At 50.8% G+C, this 15,547-nt stretch overlaps 1 protein-coding gene across 1 annotated transcript in view; it reads left to right on the plus strand.

Moving 5' to 3' along the window:
* LOC131893822 (cadherin-23-like) overlaps nucleotides 1–15,547 on the plus strand; it is a 57,445-nt gene that overhangs the window by 34,783 nt on the left and 7,115 nt on the right. Inside the window, exons 5-9 of the mRNA XM_059243911.1 lie at nucleotides 8,424–8,645; nucleotides 8,969–9,088; nucleotides 9,932–10,112; nucleotides 14,609–14,742; nucleotides 15,111–15,320. Coding sequence (XP_059099894.1) covers nucleotides 8,424–8,645; nucleotides 8,969–9,088; nucleotides 9,932–10,112; nucleotides 14,609–14,742; nucleotides 15,111–15,320 — 867 coding nt within the window. The remainder of the gene's footprint in view (nucleotides 1–8,423; nucleotides 8,646–8,968; nucleotides 9,089–9,931; nucleotides 10,113–14,608; nucleotides 14,743–15,110; nucleotides 15,321–15,547) is intronic.

Consider the following 15,547-nt stretch of genomic DNA (forward strand, 5'->3'; position numbering starts at 1 on the left):
TCAGCGCAGCCGGCGACCTAGCCAGCTCCCCTCCCAGAAGCGCCCCCGAGGGGCGGCGGGCGGTACTGCGTCTCCAGCCACTTCCCTCTGTAAAGACCTTTCCACTGTCTCTCTGTGCTTTTCAGAAATTATGACGGCCGTGCATACTAAGGAGTGGATCTAAGTCTAACCTGGACTGACTTAGAGTTCTCATAGTCTGGAGGCAGGAACTTTGCTTCTGTGTGTTCCAGCACGTCCAGGGCTAAGCTCCCACTGCCAGAGGAAGGAAGGAACGGGTGGGTGGGTGAATAGATGGATAAGTAAGTGAAATCTGATGTCCACAATGAGTTTAGCAAGTGAGGGGGAGCTTGATCCACTCTGCACTTGTGCGCACTGTAGCTGAGGCTCCCTGGTACCCCCGTGCCTGCATGCAAACACTTGAAACAGGGACAAAGAATGAACACGTCCCAACCTCAGGACACACTGTCACATCTGTTGGTATGCCCCCATGGAATCCTCTCAGTCTCTATTCCCCAGGCCTTTGCCCACGGGTGCCCAGTTATCTATAGGCTCACTTCACTCTGTTTTGTTTTGTTTTGTTTTGTTTTGTTCATTTACATGTGGTTGTTTGTTTTTGCTTGGTTTGTATTGTTTTGTTTGGGTAGGGGTGTGTTTGTGGTCTTTAGTGTTTTAGCTTTTTAAGGCAGGGTATTGCCGTGTAGCTCAGGCTGGCCTCAAGATTCTCCTACCTCAGCCTACTGCATGCTGGGATTGCAGGCGTGCACTGCCATGCCCACTGTGCATGTTCACTCCTGGGCTGCCCTCCTGGCCCTCATGGGCATCTCGCCTCTATACTCACCCATGTTCTTGTCATCACTTAGAGCTTGCTTAGCTCTGTTCTTTCCTAGCCTGACCTTGGAGGGCCCAACCCGATTCTATCTGTCAGCACTTCCTTCAGCCACAACACCAGATCTGAGTTACCAACCAGTTGATTACCTGGGTTCTCTCATCCTCCCAAACCTGACTGAGTTTTGAGGACCACAGCCTCCCACCAGTGATTTATTTTTTTTAACATATATACAAGGTCTCATGAGCTCAGACTAGCCTGGACCTTCCTATGAACTTCTAATTCTTCTACCTCTGCCTCCTGAGTGCTGGGATTACAGGCATGTACCATCATGCCCTGTGCTTTGAGTCAGACATGGGGATTCATGCATTTTAGGCAAGTACTCTACCAACTGGGGGGTTTCCCAAACCCCAGTGATTCTCTTGTTCACCCTATCTTCAGTGCTGGGCATTGGATCCAGGACCTCACACATGCTAGGCAAATACTGTCACTAAACTGTATCACTGTATTCTTTCTTTCTTTCTTTCTTTCTTTCTTCCTTCCTTCCTTCCTTTCTGACTTCCTTCCAACTTCTCAATAAGTTGCACAGGATAACTTTGAACTTGTGATCATAGCCTCTCAAGTATCTGAGATTGTAGGCTTGTCCAACCAGGCCCAGCCTTCCACAGTGACTGAGTCCCTTATACAGGACAGGCATGAAAAGACTGTCTACTGCCACCTGGGTGACAGAGCTGAATGTAAGCACTGCCTGAATAGTGGTAGATGTGACCAACATGGGGTGACTGTGGTCAGTGCCAAGGAGAATGTCGAACTCCTAGTGGTCCCTCGCAGAAGGACAGAGGACAGACCAAGTACAGTGTCAGGGATCAGGGTGGTGGGACAAACTTGTAGCCGTGAATTGTGGGTGCTATGGCTGTGGGTCACAGGCTCTATGGGCACTTCCACTTGGGCTGCCTCCAAGGAAGGAGAGTGTGTCCTTGGTAATTTTTTTTTTTTTCCGGAGCTGAGGACTGAACCCAGGGCCTTGCGCTTGCTAGGCAAGCACTCTACCATTGAGCTAAATCCCCAAGCCCGAGTCCTGGTATTATTAGGTGACCTCAAGCAGGCTCAGTGTGCCTAAAGCTTGCAAAAGCCCTAGTGTAAGAACCCCAGAAGCTGCCAAGATGCAAGTCAAGTCCCTGATGTGAACCTGACCTTGGGACCCCATCTGGTCAAACAGCTCTGGGTCCTTCTTGGTGATAGAACATGTATTCTCTTTGGCCAGAGGGTAATCAAAACAATAGAGATGAGGTAGACACTAGACCCTCTTCCCACCCCAGCCATCCTCTGCAGAGGTGGGGCCCTTCCAGGGAAGAGCAGAACATCTCCCCCACTCTTCCCCTACCTCCCCCTGATACACACCCCAGCACTGAACATCTTAGGGTTGCATCACAGGAAGACACAAGCATTGCCCAAGTTGTGGGCCTGACCCAGCAACCTCAAACCCTCCTGAAATTCATGGAGGTATAACTTCCTCCTCAGCTCAGAAGCCAAAGAAATCGGAGCGATCGGGGCTGCAGAGGGGGCAGCTCTGTTCCAGCCCTCTACCCTACAGCTCCAGCAGCCTGAGTTATGATCAGACTCACTTCCAGGGAGTCTTCGAGGGGTGTCTGGGACAGTGGCCACGAGGAGCCCGGACTCCAGCCCTCCCTTACAGCTAGTGCTCTTGCCTCTTGGTGATGGCTGTGGGGCCTGGGGCAGGGTAGGGCTCTGAGCGTCTAGGGTAGGAAGGTGAGCATTCATAGCTAAACTCAGGACTATGCAGAACACCAGGGCGACAAGTTGGCTTTCTTTGACCATCCTTGTGGCATCACATAGCACAACGCATTATGGAGAAAGATGTAAAATCCGCCTGAACCACAAAGGGCACAGGAGAGATTTTGAAGGCATTTCCTGCCTGGAAGGGACACTGGGGCTGTTCTAGTGTCCAGTCTGTTCCAGACGCAGTGCAAGGCCCTTCTCCATGCCAAAGAGAAATGTTAGCCCAATGCTTTCTCTTCCTTGCATGCTTACTACCATTTTATGCATATTTATTTATTGTGTATGTATGTGTATGTGTGTGTATGTAGTCTCTTGCATGGCACACCATGGAGGTCAGAAAACAACCGGCAGAGGGTGGTTCTCTCCTGCCACTATGTAGGTCCCAGGGACTGAACTCAGGTCATAGGTTTGGTGACAAGTGCCTTTATCGGTTGAGCTATCTCGCTGTCAACTTGCTACATTACTAAAGATTCCTAGGGGACTCTATGATCCAACGTAGTGTGTGCCTAACAGTGGGGTTCAGTCCACGTGACTGCTCCCAAGAGGACAGAACCTCAGAATGTCTGAACTAGAAGGAATATTAGAGATCAAGGCAGGTCCATTATTAACCGACAGAAAACATCCAGAGAGGAGATGCCGCTTACTCAATATCACACAGCTCCTTCTCAAGGCTTTGAGAACAGTCTTCAAGGCCCCTGTCTCCAAGACTCAGAGCTAAGATCCTAAGAGTTATCACCTCCTGTGATAGGTGACCTGTGATAGAAGGGGCAGTGACCACCTTCTCGGGTTCAGAGGCCCTTTCCATCTCTCCATCACTGTGCAGGTAACTCCAGGGCCAGATAGCACTGAGGAAAAAGTGCACTTTTCATACCACCTGTTTTCCATTCATCCTGGACAATGGCCTGCTCACATCCTCTCACCCAGCCATCCTCTGCAGTTCTTCTAGCCTCGGGATTTCACAGTCGCCCCTAATGATAGTTCATTTGTCACTTTTGTATAGCTGAGACCAAAAAACCCGAGGGAGGGCTGGGCAGATGGCGCAGCTGGTAAAGCGCTTGCCACACAAGCACGAGGACCGGAATGGGTCCCCATAAGAAGTAGGATGTGCTGGTGGCCTGTACCTACAATTGTCGTAGAATACTATTTTAACTAGGCAAAGACATGCTACATTTGTTCGTGCTACAGCGTATTACTTTAACTGTGTAAAGGTGTGTTGCTTTTGTTTAGTGATGTAAGAATGGGTGTTTAATTATGTAAAGATGTGTTGCATCTGTTTCATCTTGCCTGCCTAAGGCACCTGATTGGTCTAATAAAGAGCTAAATGGTCAATAGCTAGGCAGTAGAAAGGCTAGGTGAGGCTGATGGGCAGAGAGAATAAATAGGAGGAGAAATCGAGGCTTGAGAGGAAGAAGGAGGAGGAGGAGGAGGAGGAGGAGGAGGAGGAGAAGGAGAACAGAGGAGAGAATGAGGGACACACTCGGGGCCAGAATCCAGGCAGCCGACAGACAGACAGACAGACAGCAAGAAAGTAAGAAAAGGTAAAAAGCCCAGAGGCAAAACATAGATAAAGAGAAACAGGTTAAATTATAAGTGCTAGCCAGAAAATAGCTAAGATAAGGCCAAGCATTCAAAACTAATAATAAGTCTCCATGTCATGATTTGGGAGCTGGATTGGTGGCCCAAAAGAAAAAACCTGGTACAGGTAATCCCAGCACTGGGGACACAGAGACAAGATGATCCTTGGGGCTCTTTGCCCTAATTGGTAAGCTCCAGGTTTAATGAGAGGCCATACCTCAAAAAATAAGGTGGAGAGGCTTGAGCAATGGCTCAGTGGTTAAGAGCCCCAGGCATCTATATTTTAAATATCTAAATGCACAAGAAGTAAAGACTAAAAGGTATCTGCTTTGTATTGTACAATTAACTTATAAACTCATCCAACTTTTGGTAATTTATTGCTAATTGTGTATTTCAATTAAGACCCAAATCACTGCAGAGCGGTGGTGGTGCATGTCTTTAATCACAGCACTCGGGAGGCAGAAGCAGGAGGACCTCTGAGTTTGAGGCCAGCCTGGTCTATAGATCGAGTTCCAGGACAGCCAAGGCTACACAGAAAAATTCTGTCTTGAAAAACTAACTAAATAAATATTTAGTTTTAGTGCTAAAAAATAATTAATATGGAGAATTATTGTGGACTTCTCCCTCCACACACCCTTGAACATGTATATGCATGCATGTGCACACTTACACACACACACACACACACACACACACACACACACACACACACACACACCCCTGAGAGAACAGCTTAAAGAAGAAATGGTGTACTTTGGCTATTTTAGAGGCTCATGTCCGTGTCTGCTTGGTCCCATGTACTCAAGCAGAACATCATGGTGGTAGGAGTATGTGGTGGAGGTTCCTCACCTCATAGTGGACAGGAAGCAATAAGCGAGGAAGGGACTGGGAACCAGGTATAATCACCAAGGGCATACCCCCTAGTAACCCACTTTTTCCAGCTTGGCCCCACGTCTCAAAGTTTCTATCATCTTCAAAAAAATGGTATGGTCAGCTGAGGACCAAGCCTTCAACATAGGAACCTGTGGGGACATTTCACATCCAAACCAGAGACAGGGTTTGCTTTAGCCAGTCACTGCAGGAATAGTAGTATATGCAGAAAAGGCTTGACCCCGAGGCTTAATGAAAGGACTCTGTAGAGGGGACGAGCCAAGCTCATAGAGACCAGCGGCCACAGCAAGACATCACCAGCATGAACCATGGGGAAGAGGGATGTGTGACGGTCCTTGTTGCTGTAACAAAATGCCTGGTAAGAGCAACTGAAGGAAGAAGGAAGGGCTTATTTGGTACCATCCCAGGTTACAGCCCTTTATGACAGGGAAGTCACAACAGTAGATTTAAGGCAGCTGCTCCTATTGTATTCACAGTCCGGAAGCAGAGAGAGATGGATGCTGGTGCTCAGCCCCCTTTCTCTTTATTAATCAGTCCAGGATCCCAGCTCATGGCACTGCCCACAGTTAGAGTGGGCCCTTCCATCTCAATCCAATATAGAAACTCATGGACACACCCAGAAGTCCGTCTCCTAGGTGAGTCTAGAGTCTTTCAGGTTGACAGTTGTGCTGGCTAGTTTTCTGTCAACCCGACACAGGCTAGAGTCATCCGGGAAGAGGCAACCTCAGTTGACGGATTGCCTACGTCAGACTGCCTATGGGCAAGTCTGTGGGGGCAATTTTTTGATTAATGATTGATATGGGAGAACCCAGCCTACGGGAGGTAGGGGGGGTACCTTCCCTGGGCAGGTGGGCCTGGGCTATATAAGCAAGTAAACTGATCAAGCCAATAAGCAGCGTTCCTCCATGGTCTCTGCTTCAGTTCCTGTCTCCAGGTTCCTGATTGGGTACACTGCTTGAAGAAACCTCAGAGGGAGTGGCCCAGTGTGTCTATATCACAATAAGGGCTGAAAAGGAAGTTGACCAAGTTTGAATTCTCTACTTCTCTCTGTGTGCTTTCTGGCTGTCTGTAGTTGTGGTTGTTGGCCTGTCTGCTGTCTGTCTGGTGTGTGTCTGGTCAGTCCCTGTTACCTACCTGTTGTGCCTGTATGTTTTATGTCTTGTCTGTCTGTGACTGCCTGGTGTGTGTGTGTGTGTGTGTGTGTGTGTGTGTGTGTGTGTGTGTGTGTATAAGAGAGAGAGAGAGAGATCTGTGTCTCTCTCTATGTCTCTCCCTATGAGATCTGGTTACAGATGGTTGTGAGCCACCATGTAGTTGCTGAGAATTGAACTCAGGACCTCTGGAAAAGCAGCCAGTGCTCTTAACATCTGAGCCATCTCTCCAGCCCTATGTTGTTCTCTTAAAGGCAGATTAGACTTAAACAAGCTGAGTGCACAGTAGAACAGCAGGCTAACTACATAGTCTTTTTTTTTTTTTTTTTTTTTTTTGAGACAGGATTTCTCTGTATAGTTTTGGTATCTGTCCTGGAACTCGCTCTGTAGACCAGGCTGGCCTCGAAATCAGAGATCCGCCTGCCTCTGCCTCCCGAGTGCTGGGATTAAAGGCATGCACCACCGCCACCCGGCTTTAACTACATAGTCTTATATGATCTCAAGGCATATTATGAGCTTGGCTGCAAGATCCAACAAGGTTTCAGTCTCTTCAAAGGCAAAGAGGTGTTTTCAGCAAAATATATTACCACATTTGAGTTCCTGCCCTGACTTCCCCTCAGTGATTATGATGGGGAAATGTAAACCAAATAAACCCTTTCCTCTCCAAGTTGTTCAGTCGCAGTAACAGAAACCCAACTAAAACCAAGATCAATATTAACCATCACAAAGGAGATGACACTATAGGATCCCAGCAAACACTAAAGCTTGGAAAGGGTCCCCAGCAGGAGACACACAATGGGGGCAGAACTGCCGTGAGGAGTGGAGGGGTAAAAGAAGCCTACCCACCTCGCCTTCCCCCGACTCCTGCCAGGAACTCCCACCGGCCAATTCTGGAAGCCAGACAACAAGGGGTCCCAGGCAGGGTGGTCCAGTGGAGCAGCCTCCTGAGTGGAAGGCAGAGAAGAGGGATGAGTTAAGGAACATGGATCAGCGCGCACACACACACACACACACACACACGCACGCACACGCACACGCACGCGCGCGCACACACACACACACACACACACACGGAGGCTATCTGCAATGTCCCCTCTGTGTGTAGAGCCAGTCAGCCATCTGCAATACATTCTTGAGTGCTGACCACTGAGTTGTGATTGGCTGAGTATGATTCGTGGTCTGATGGGCCAAGCATCAGCTAGAGATAGCCAACCACAGGACCACAGAGACTTCTTTTTTTTTTTTTTTTTTTTTTTTTTTTTTTTTTTTTTTTTTTTTGGTTTTTCGAGACAGGGTTTCTCTGTGTAGCTTTGCGCCTCTCCTGGAACTCACTTGGTAGCCCAGGCTGGCCTCGAACTCACAGAGATCCGCCTGGCTCTGCCTCCCGAGTGCTGGGATTAAAGGCGTGCGCCACCACCGCCCGGCCACAGAGACTTCTTACAATGAAGGCATGTCCTATGGGTTTGCCTTTTCAGAGGTCAAGAGATTCTAACCATGAAATTGCCCAAGCCCGAAGTCCTACCTCTTTAAAGTACTAGAAATGTGTATTTTTTATTTACATAGTGGGCTGAAGACCTCATGTTCTTGTCTCTTGTAATCTGGTCAGGAAGATTATAGACAGTGCTCTAAATGGGGAGGCTATTGAAGTTCACCCCATATGTCTGAAGGGTTTCTGGGGGCTGATTTCTTTGAAACAGAGTATCATCATGCAGCCATGATTGACCTCAGTCTTACTGTAAAGGCTAGGCTGGCCTTGAACTTGTAATAATCCTCTTGCCTCTGTCTCCCAAGTGTTGGAATTACAGGTATATGCCACCATGCCTAGTTCTATGTGCCAGTTTTAATCACTGGGTCACTGTGTTGACAAGAATTCCAAGCTTGCTTCTGGCCTCAGCAGTGCTATGACCGATGTCTGCCATGAGCATAGACATGGAAATGGTGATATACGTGCCAATCTGGCCCTAAACAGTTACCTGGCTTGGTTTTTACAAAACCTTTGCACTATCTCCTATTAGCCTGTGGCTTCCTCCTCGACCCATTCTCTCCTCTTTTCTTCCTTATATTGGATCATATAATGGATCACACTGAGTGAGTTTAACCCAGAAAAACAGCCATCTGGATCCACCTTTATCCCCTCTGGCCCCCATGACCAAGGCACCTGATCATGCTCTTCTTTCCAGGCCACCACCCACGTGTACGTGACTATCGTGGACGAGAATGATAATGCTCCTGTGTTCCAGCAGCCACACTATGAGGTGGTGCTGGATGAGGGCCCGGATACAGTCAACGCCAGTCTTATTACCATCCAGGCGCTGGACCTGGATGAGGGACCGAATGGCACTGTCACCTATGCCATTGTGGCAGGCAACATCATCAATACCTTCCGAATCAACAGGCACACGGTCAGCAGCTGGGGGTGGGATCCAGGAGGGGGCAAAATCTCTCCAGGGCTTAGTAGGAAGCTTGGTGATATCATAGGGCATACGGAGCAAACATAGAGCCTAGAAGGAAATTGGAGTGCCCAGTGACAGGGGTGATGGGGTGGAAAGCTTTAGTGGATAGGACCTATCTGTCTTCAGTAGTGCTGTGATTGATTAGTGATGTCTGTTATAGGTATAGATACAGCAATTGTGGTTAGGATGTCAGGGTCTATTTGGTATAATCATAGACTGACCTAGGGCCATCACTCGTCATCCTCTCCCCTTGTACTTCCTGTGTTCCCCAGGGTGTCATTACTGCTGCCAAGGAGCTAGACTATGAGATCAGTCATGGCCGCTACACCCTGACTGTCACTGCCACGGACCAGTGTCCCATCTTGTCCCACCGCCTCACCTCTACTACCACGGTACGTAGGTGGGCTACATCCCCAATGTGGAAGTGGGGGAGAACAAAGAGGACCCAGGAGGCTCCATGGTGGAAGGGGAAGGAGAAGAAATGCCTGTTGGGAGGAAATGCCTGCATGCAAGGGCTCTTGTCCAGCTCAGCAGCCCATCCAGACTTGCTGTGTTACTTGGAGATAGTCACTGAACTTCTCTGCGACTGTGTCTAGCAGATGAGTGAAAACACCTGCATGCCCCACCCTCCTTCATGGGAAAAAGCATGCCCTCCGGTCAAACTAACAGTGATTCAGATCCCTGCTCTTCCACTTCCTGGCTGTGTGAACCTGGACAAATCACGTGACCTCCCTGAGCGCCTGTTTCCTCATGAATGAAAGCTATGTTTCAGGATACAGGAGGAGCGAATGGGAGCACATGAGATGCCCAGAGTACAGGGATGAGTCGGCCATGGTGACAGTGCTAATCAGTTACGTCCATAAAGACACAGACACACAGAAAGTAGAGACAGGAGAATTACAAGGTCAAGACCCTGTGTCCAAAAACAACAACCCAAAAAACAAAAAAACAGGGTTGGGGTGAAGGTCAGTGGTAGAATACTTGCCTATCATGTACAAGGTCATGAGTTCAATTCCCAGAAACACACACACACACACACACACACACACACACAGAGGTGTGTAGTGGGGGAACTTGGACCAAAGCTCACACATATGCACAGCTTAGATGCCCGCCTACCCTGTGACACTGTACACCACACACCTAAGCCCATGGATATCAGCACCAGACGGTGCAGTTGCTGAGGTTCCCCGGACATCTGGGGCTAATCCTAGCTAAGCTGTTCACTGTCTCAGGTGCTTGTGAATGTGAACGACATCAATGACAACATGCCCACTTTCCCTCGAGACTATGAAGGACCATTTGACGTCACCGAGGGCCAGCCAGGGCCCAGAGTGTGGACATTCCTGGCCCACGACCGGGACTCGGGTCCCAATGGGCAGGTGGAGTACAGCGTTGTGGATGGAGACCCACTGGGTAAGTGGGGCCTGCATTGGGCAGTGTGATGGGCATGAGCTCTCTTCACCTGCTCAGGACTGGGGTGAGGGAGGCCACCACACAGTCCACCAACCACTGTGTGACCTTGCCCTCCCTGGACCTCAGTTCCACATGCCTTTATCACAGGAGTATGGGGAGAATGCCATGGCCATCGGGAACACAGGCCAAGTCATAACTCTCTCTAGGCATGGGTAGGAAACATCCCAGTCGAGGAAGGCAAGCCTCATCACCACATGCACCTCAGGACCTCAGGACCCAGGGTGTACATTTGGGGAGCATTGGGCTCCTCTGAATACCTCAGTGTCACCTGACAAAAGCCTACGCAGCTGGGCATGGTGACCCATGCTTTTAATTCCAGCACTCAAGAGGTAGAGGCAGGCGGATCTCTATGAGTTTAAGGCCAGCCACGGTTACTCGGTGAGAAGCTATCTTTAAATAAAATAAAATAACCATAAAAAACAAAAAGCCTACACAGCTGTTGTGACTGCCGACCTGACTCAGAGGCCGGAGGCTGGAAGAAGACGTTCTCTCAAGACATTTTGTGAGCAAGAAGTTCAAAGGTTCAGGGAATCCATCAAAAGTCACCATGGGAAGAGGGACCTTCAAAAGGCCATCACAGGGAAGTAGCAGAGACTGTGGCAGCCTCTAGTCACCCACATGGGCCCTGGGGTGTCAGGCCTCCCCATTCTCAAGGACCAAAGCAGATATCAAATATGTGTAAAACATCCTGCTTTCTAATGGACTATTCCATGATTGTTCATAAGGGCCTACTGTGTGCTGGTCACGTGCCAGGGGACACAGACGAGAACTGAGCCGAGTGGACAGGTGGGGAATAGACTTTCAGAGAGAAGAGCGAGCACAAAGGCTCTGAGGTCCAAGCGTGCCTGGTAGGATAATGGCGGAGTGTCTGGTGTGTGTGTGTGTGTGTGTGTGTGAACTTGAGCAAGAAGAGGAGGAGATATTGCCATCAAGAGGACTTGGTATTTACTCAGTGAGGTGAACACCATGATGCTTTGAGCAAGACATGACTTGATTCAGGCTTACACATTCTCTCTCTCTCTCTCTCTCTCTCTCTCTCTCTCTCTCTCTCTCTCATCCTCCAACACCCCCCCACCCCACCCCCACTCCCCTGGGATTCATCTTGGAAACAGAAAAGTAGATACAGACTGCAGCTCCAACTCTTCTTCGACAGTAGAGAAAGGGGCACACCCAGGCCACTCCACACAAAGGCCACTGCAGCCTGAGCTTGCAGGGCCTGCCCCCACCCACCCAGTCACCTACTCAATCTCCAGCCCAAGGGTTTGTGCCAGGCTCTCACATGACCTCCCTGCTTTCATTCCAAAATGCCCCAAGCACAGAAACCACAGTGAACTCCTTAAAACCTCTGTCAAGTCGTGTTCCTCCCATGTTCAAAGCCCCCATGGTGTCTACCTTACTCAGGAAATGCCAAGACCTTTCAATGGCCTCAAAGCCATACGAAAAAATCTCTTCCCCCTCGTTCTCTTATTCAGATTCCCACTAGACACGGTCTTTTCAAAATTCCTTGAGCTTCAGGGGTGCTCAGACCTCAGGACCTTTGCACTTGCCATACCCAGCAATTCTTGTGGAAAAGGAATTAGGAAACATTCCATCCCTGCTGGAGCTTTGACCACACCAACCCTTCCTCCTCCTCAGGACCTCCTGGCTACCCCTTTTGGCCAAGCCATCCTGGGATCCCTTGCTCATCTCTCTGTCTTCCTTGCAAGATCTCAGTCCCCCAGACAGCACCTGGCCTCCCTTTAAGGATCCCCCTCTTATATTAAGAGTTGCTTTGTTGCCAACCCAACCGGAGAGGACTCCTGCCTGTGAGCCCAGTTTCCAGATGGAACAATTAAGGCAAGGCTTGCTAAGAAGCAGGTTATAGCCCAGACACAACTGGGTAGAAGGTTGTGGCCTCCTGTCTCCAGATGTGGGGAATGAGGAGGTGTGGGGTGTCAGGAGTTCTGGCCAGGGCAAGTTGCTGAGGGGACTAATATGTAACTGGAAGAGTCTAGCCAGAGTCCCACTGCTACTCCAGGTCTGCTCCCCCAAACCTTTCAGGGTGATCAGGTCTTCCCTGCCTCTGCCAATGTGGAAGGAAGCCATTTGCCAGGACATATCGGGGTGTCAACAAGGTTGGGAAACCCCAAGAGAGGGAATCCCCGTTCTTTGGAGACCTTGGAGCCTAGAGCACAGGAAATCCTGCTTCTACCGCTTCCTCAGCCTTAGGGAGGGTGGGTGGGACCAGGGAGCCCGGGCCTGGAAGAGCTGACAGGAAATCCCAGCTGTAGGTGGGCATGAGCGCTGTCATGGCAGAAGCTGGGGACCGGTGGCAGGCAGCAGCCCAGGACTGGTGTTCATGACCTAGGTTGTGAGAGGCAGGCGGGCGGGCTACAAAGCCACCGGGATGCTTAGGCCTCCGTCTTTGCAGAGCTGTGTGTACCCCACTGTGGTCCTGAGCCCCAAGGGCCAAGAGGAAGAGAAACAGTTGAATAGTGGTTCATACCTGTATTCCAGCACTTCGGAGGCTGAGGCAGGGGGATTGCCACCAATTCCAGGCCAACCTGGGCTGGAGCGTGAGACCCTGTCTCAAGGGAAAGGGAAAAGGAAGGGGAATGACTTTCTCCCCAGCTCAGTTCCTAGAAGAATGCGCAGAGGTGAAGTGACCCATTCTTGTCTTCTTGCTGATAGATCGCCAGAGCCCCAGCCCCTTCTCCGGTTCAGCAGAAGTTCCTGCTTCCTCCTCCTCCTCCTCCTCCTCCTCCTCCTCCTCCTCCTCCTCCTCCTCCTCTTCCCTCTCTCTCTCTCTCTCTCTCTCTCTCTCTCTCTCTCTCTCTCTCCCTCCCTCCCTCCCCCATCAGTCCCTAGGGGTGTTATCTAGAAAGCCTGAGTCCCAGTGGACTCAGACCTAAGTTCTGCCATTACCATGCAGGAAGCATCCAAGACACTGTTCTCTGCCTCCTAGCTTCCTTCCCCAAAGGACAGGAGCCACAGGATAGACCAGGATCTGCAGCTCTGGGGTTATTGCTTTAGACACTAGCACCTTGCCCCTCCGTTGGGTCTAGATCTGAACTTCAGGGTTAAAACGCCGTTACCATAGGCCTGGAAGATCTCACACTGTGTTCCATTTGGGGGCTCCAGACAGGGGCTAGCCAGGGCCCCTCATCCTACTACCCTGCTCCCTGAAGCTCACAGCAGCAGCCCTCCTTTATGGCAAAGGGGCCCTAACGCATTCTTTTCTCACAAGACTTCCTACCTGGGCAGTAGTTTTTACCAGCAGTGGAGGCTGGGGAGACTAGAGGCAGCAGGCTGAGGTATCGGCCCAGTGATTCCAGGTTCTAATCTCCACCAGACAAAGAATTCAGAGACGAGACAAAGGAATTGGGAGGGGTTTTCTCTCTCTATGGTGTGTGTGTGTGTGTGTGTGTGTGTGTGTGTGTGTGTGTGTGTACACATGTGCACATGCACACAGAGGAATCATGTCAGGAATCAGCCTCCAGCAGTCTTCCACCTTACTCACTGAGGCAGGCCCTCTCAATCAAACCCAGAACTTGCCGATATCCTGGCCAGCTTGTGCTGGGGGACCTCCTGTCTCTCTGCCTTCGGAGGCTGGAATTACAGGTGGGACAACATGACCGCCTGGCCTTTCCAGGAGGGGTTTCTGAGGACTCCGGTCCTCGTGCTTACATGGCAAATGCTCCAACTTCTCAGCCATGTCCCTACCCCAAGGGAGGAAGTGTCATCACAGAACAACAACACATAGCGAAAGGAAACAGAGATTTCCAGGGAGAGGCAAATAGCCCACTCTGCAACGCTGATGATGTTATTTGCATAAAGCGAAGGACAGGTCACCGTGCTCTGCTTTGGTCCTGGTGGTGGCGGCCAGCCTAGACAGTGGTGTGATGTTCTGCTGTGACATGGCCCAGGGTTGGCCTCAGCCTCCAGACACCCTGGAGCTCATCTTGTGCCTTTTTTCTACCTGTCTAGAACACACTTTCCGGAGTTCTTAATACCTTTGCTGGTTTCTGACCACAAGCAGACAGGGAAGAGTGTGTTGTGTAGGAAGGGGGCCCCATAAGTCAGAGGTGGTGGCACATTCCCAGAATCCCAACACTTGGGACGTGGAGGCATAGATAGAGTCAGGAGTTCAGGGTCAGCCTGGGCTATGTGAAACTCTGCCTCAAAACAGACGAAAACAAAGAAATCCCACCCCTACTTTTCAACATAACTATCACACCTGGTTCAGCCTCTGGCCAGCTCGAGGCCCAGGAGGGGAAGCTGATTGGTCAGGAATTACATACACATGTGGGTATCAGGGCCACTCTCCCATTATGCCCATTAAGGGCCTCAGGAGGGCACACGCCTCAGCTGCCCCTGGTCTTCATGAGGAAGGCTGGCTGGAGGAAGGGGGCTCTCAGTCGGACCAGCTAACGCAGGCCTGTTCTGGTGGCTCCCAGGGGAGTTCGTGATTTCTCCTGTGGAGGGTGTGCTGAGGGTCCGAAAGGACGTAGAGCTGGACCGGGAGACCATTGCCTTCTACAACCTGACCATCTGTGCCCGAGACAGGGGGGTACCGCCTCTCAGCTCCACAGTGAGTCTGGCCCAGCTCTGTGGCGTCCCTTGTTGTTCCCTGAATGCCTGCAGACTGTCACCCTTGGCCCAGAGAACCCAGAGGTGCCTTAGCCTTGGGGACCTTGGCTCTCCAGGATTCTCCCCTCATAATCCTCTTCCAAGAGACTGTTTCCTGCTAGACCCCTGGCTCTGATGCAGACCTGTCAGGGTGTACACCCCCCCCCCCCCCCCGCGCCTCCGTGACTCCCCTCTTCTTCTACTTGGCTGGTTTTCTGCCTTCATCTGCCCCTGTCTCCACAACCTTCCTCACTCAATGTCTTTGCTATCTTGGTCTCTGTCCCTTCCTCCTCTTCGGTCACACCCACCCCTGACTCTCCCTTCCCCCAGATGCTGGTGGGCATCCGAGTGCTGGACATCAACGACAACGACCCGGTGCTGTTGAACCTTCCCATGAATGTCACCATCAGTGAGAACAGCCCCGTCTCGAGCTTCGTCGCCCATGTCCTGGCCAGCGACGCCGACAGCGGCTGCAATGCACTTCTCACCTTCAACATCACCGCGGGCAACCGAGAGCGGGCCTTCTTCATCAATGCCACGGTAGGGTCGGACCAGCCCGAGGGGGGCCCCCCAAGTTCTTCCCACGAGAGGCTCACTGGGGAGTCCCGGTTCCAGACTGGGGCGGCGACTTCTTTGTGGCAGGGAAGAAACTGGACCCCAGAGCTGGAACAACAGCAGATCTAAAGTAAATAGGGAATCCATGAGCGGTAGCGCACACCCAAATCCTGGCCAGCCTTTGCGAGGCTGAGCAGGAGGATTGCTGTGAG

Source organism: Peromyscus eremicus, chromosome 16_21 (assembly GCF_949786415.1).
Source record: "Peromyscus eremicus chromosome 16_21, PerEre_H2_v1, whole genome shotgun sequence".
Classification (NCBI taxonomy): Eukaryota; Metazoa; Chordata; class Mammalia; order Rodentia; family Cricetidae; genus Peromyscus; species Peromyscus eremicus.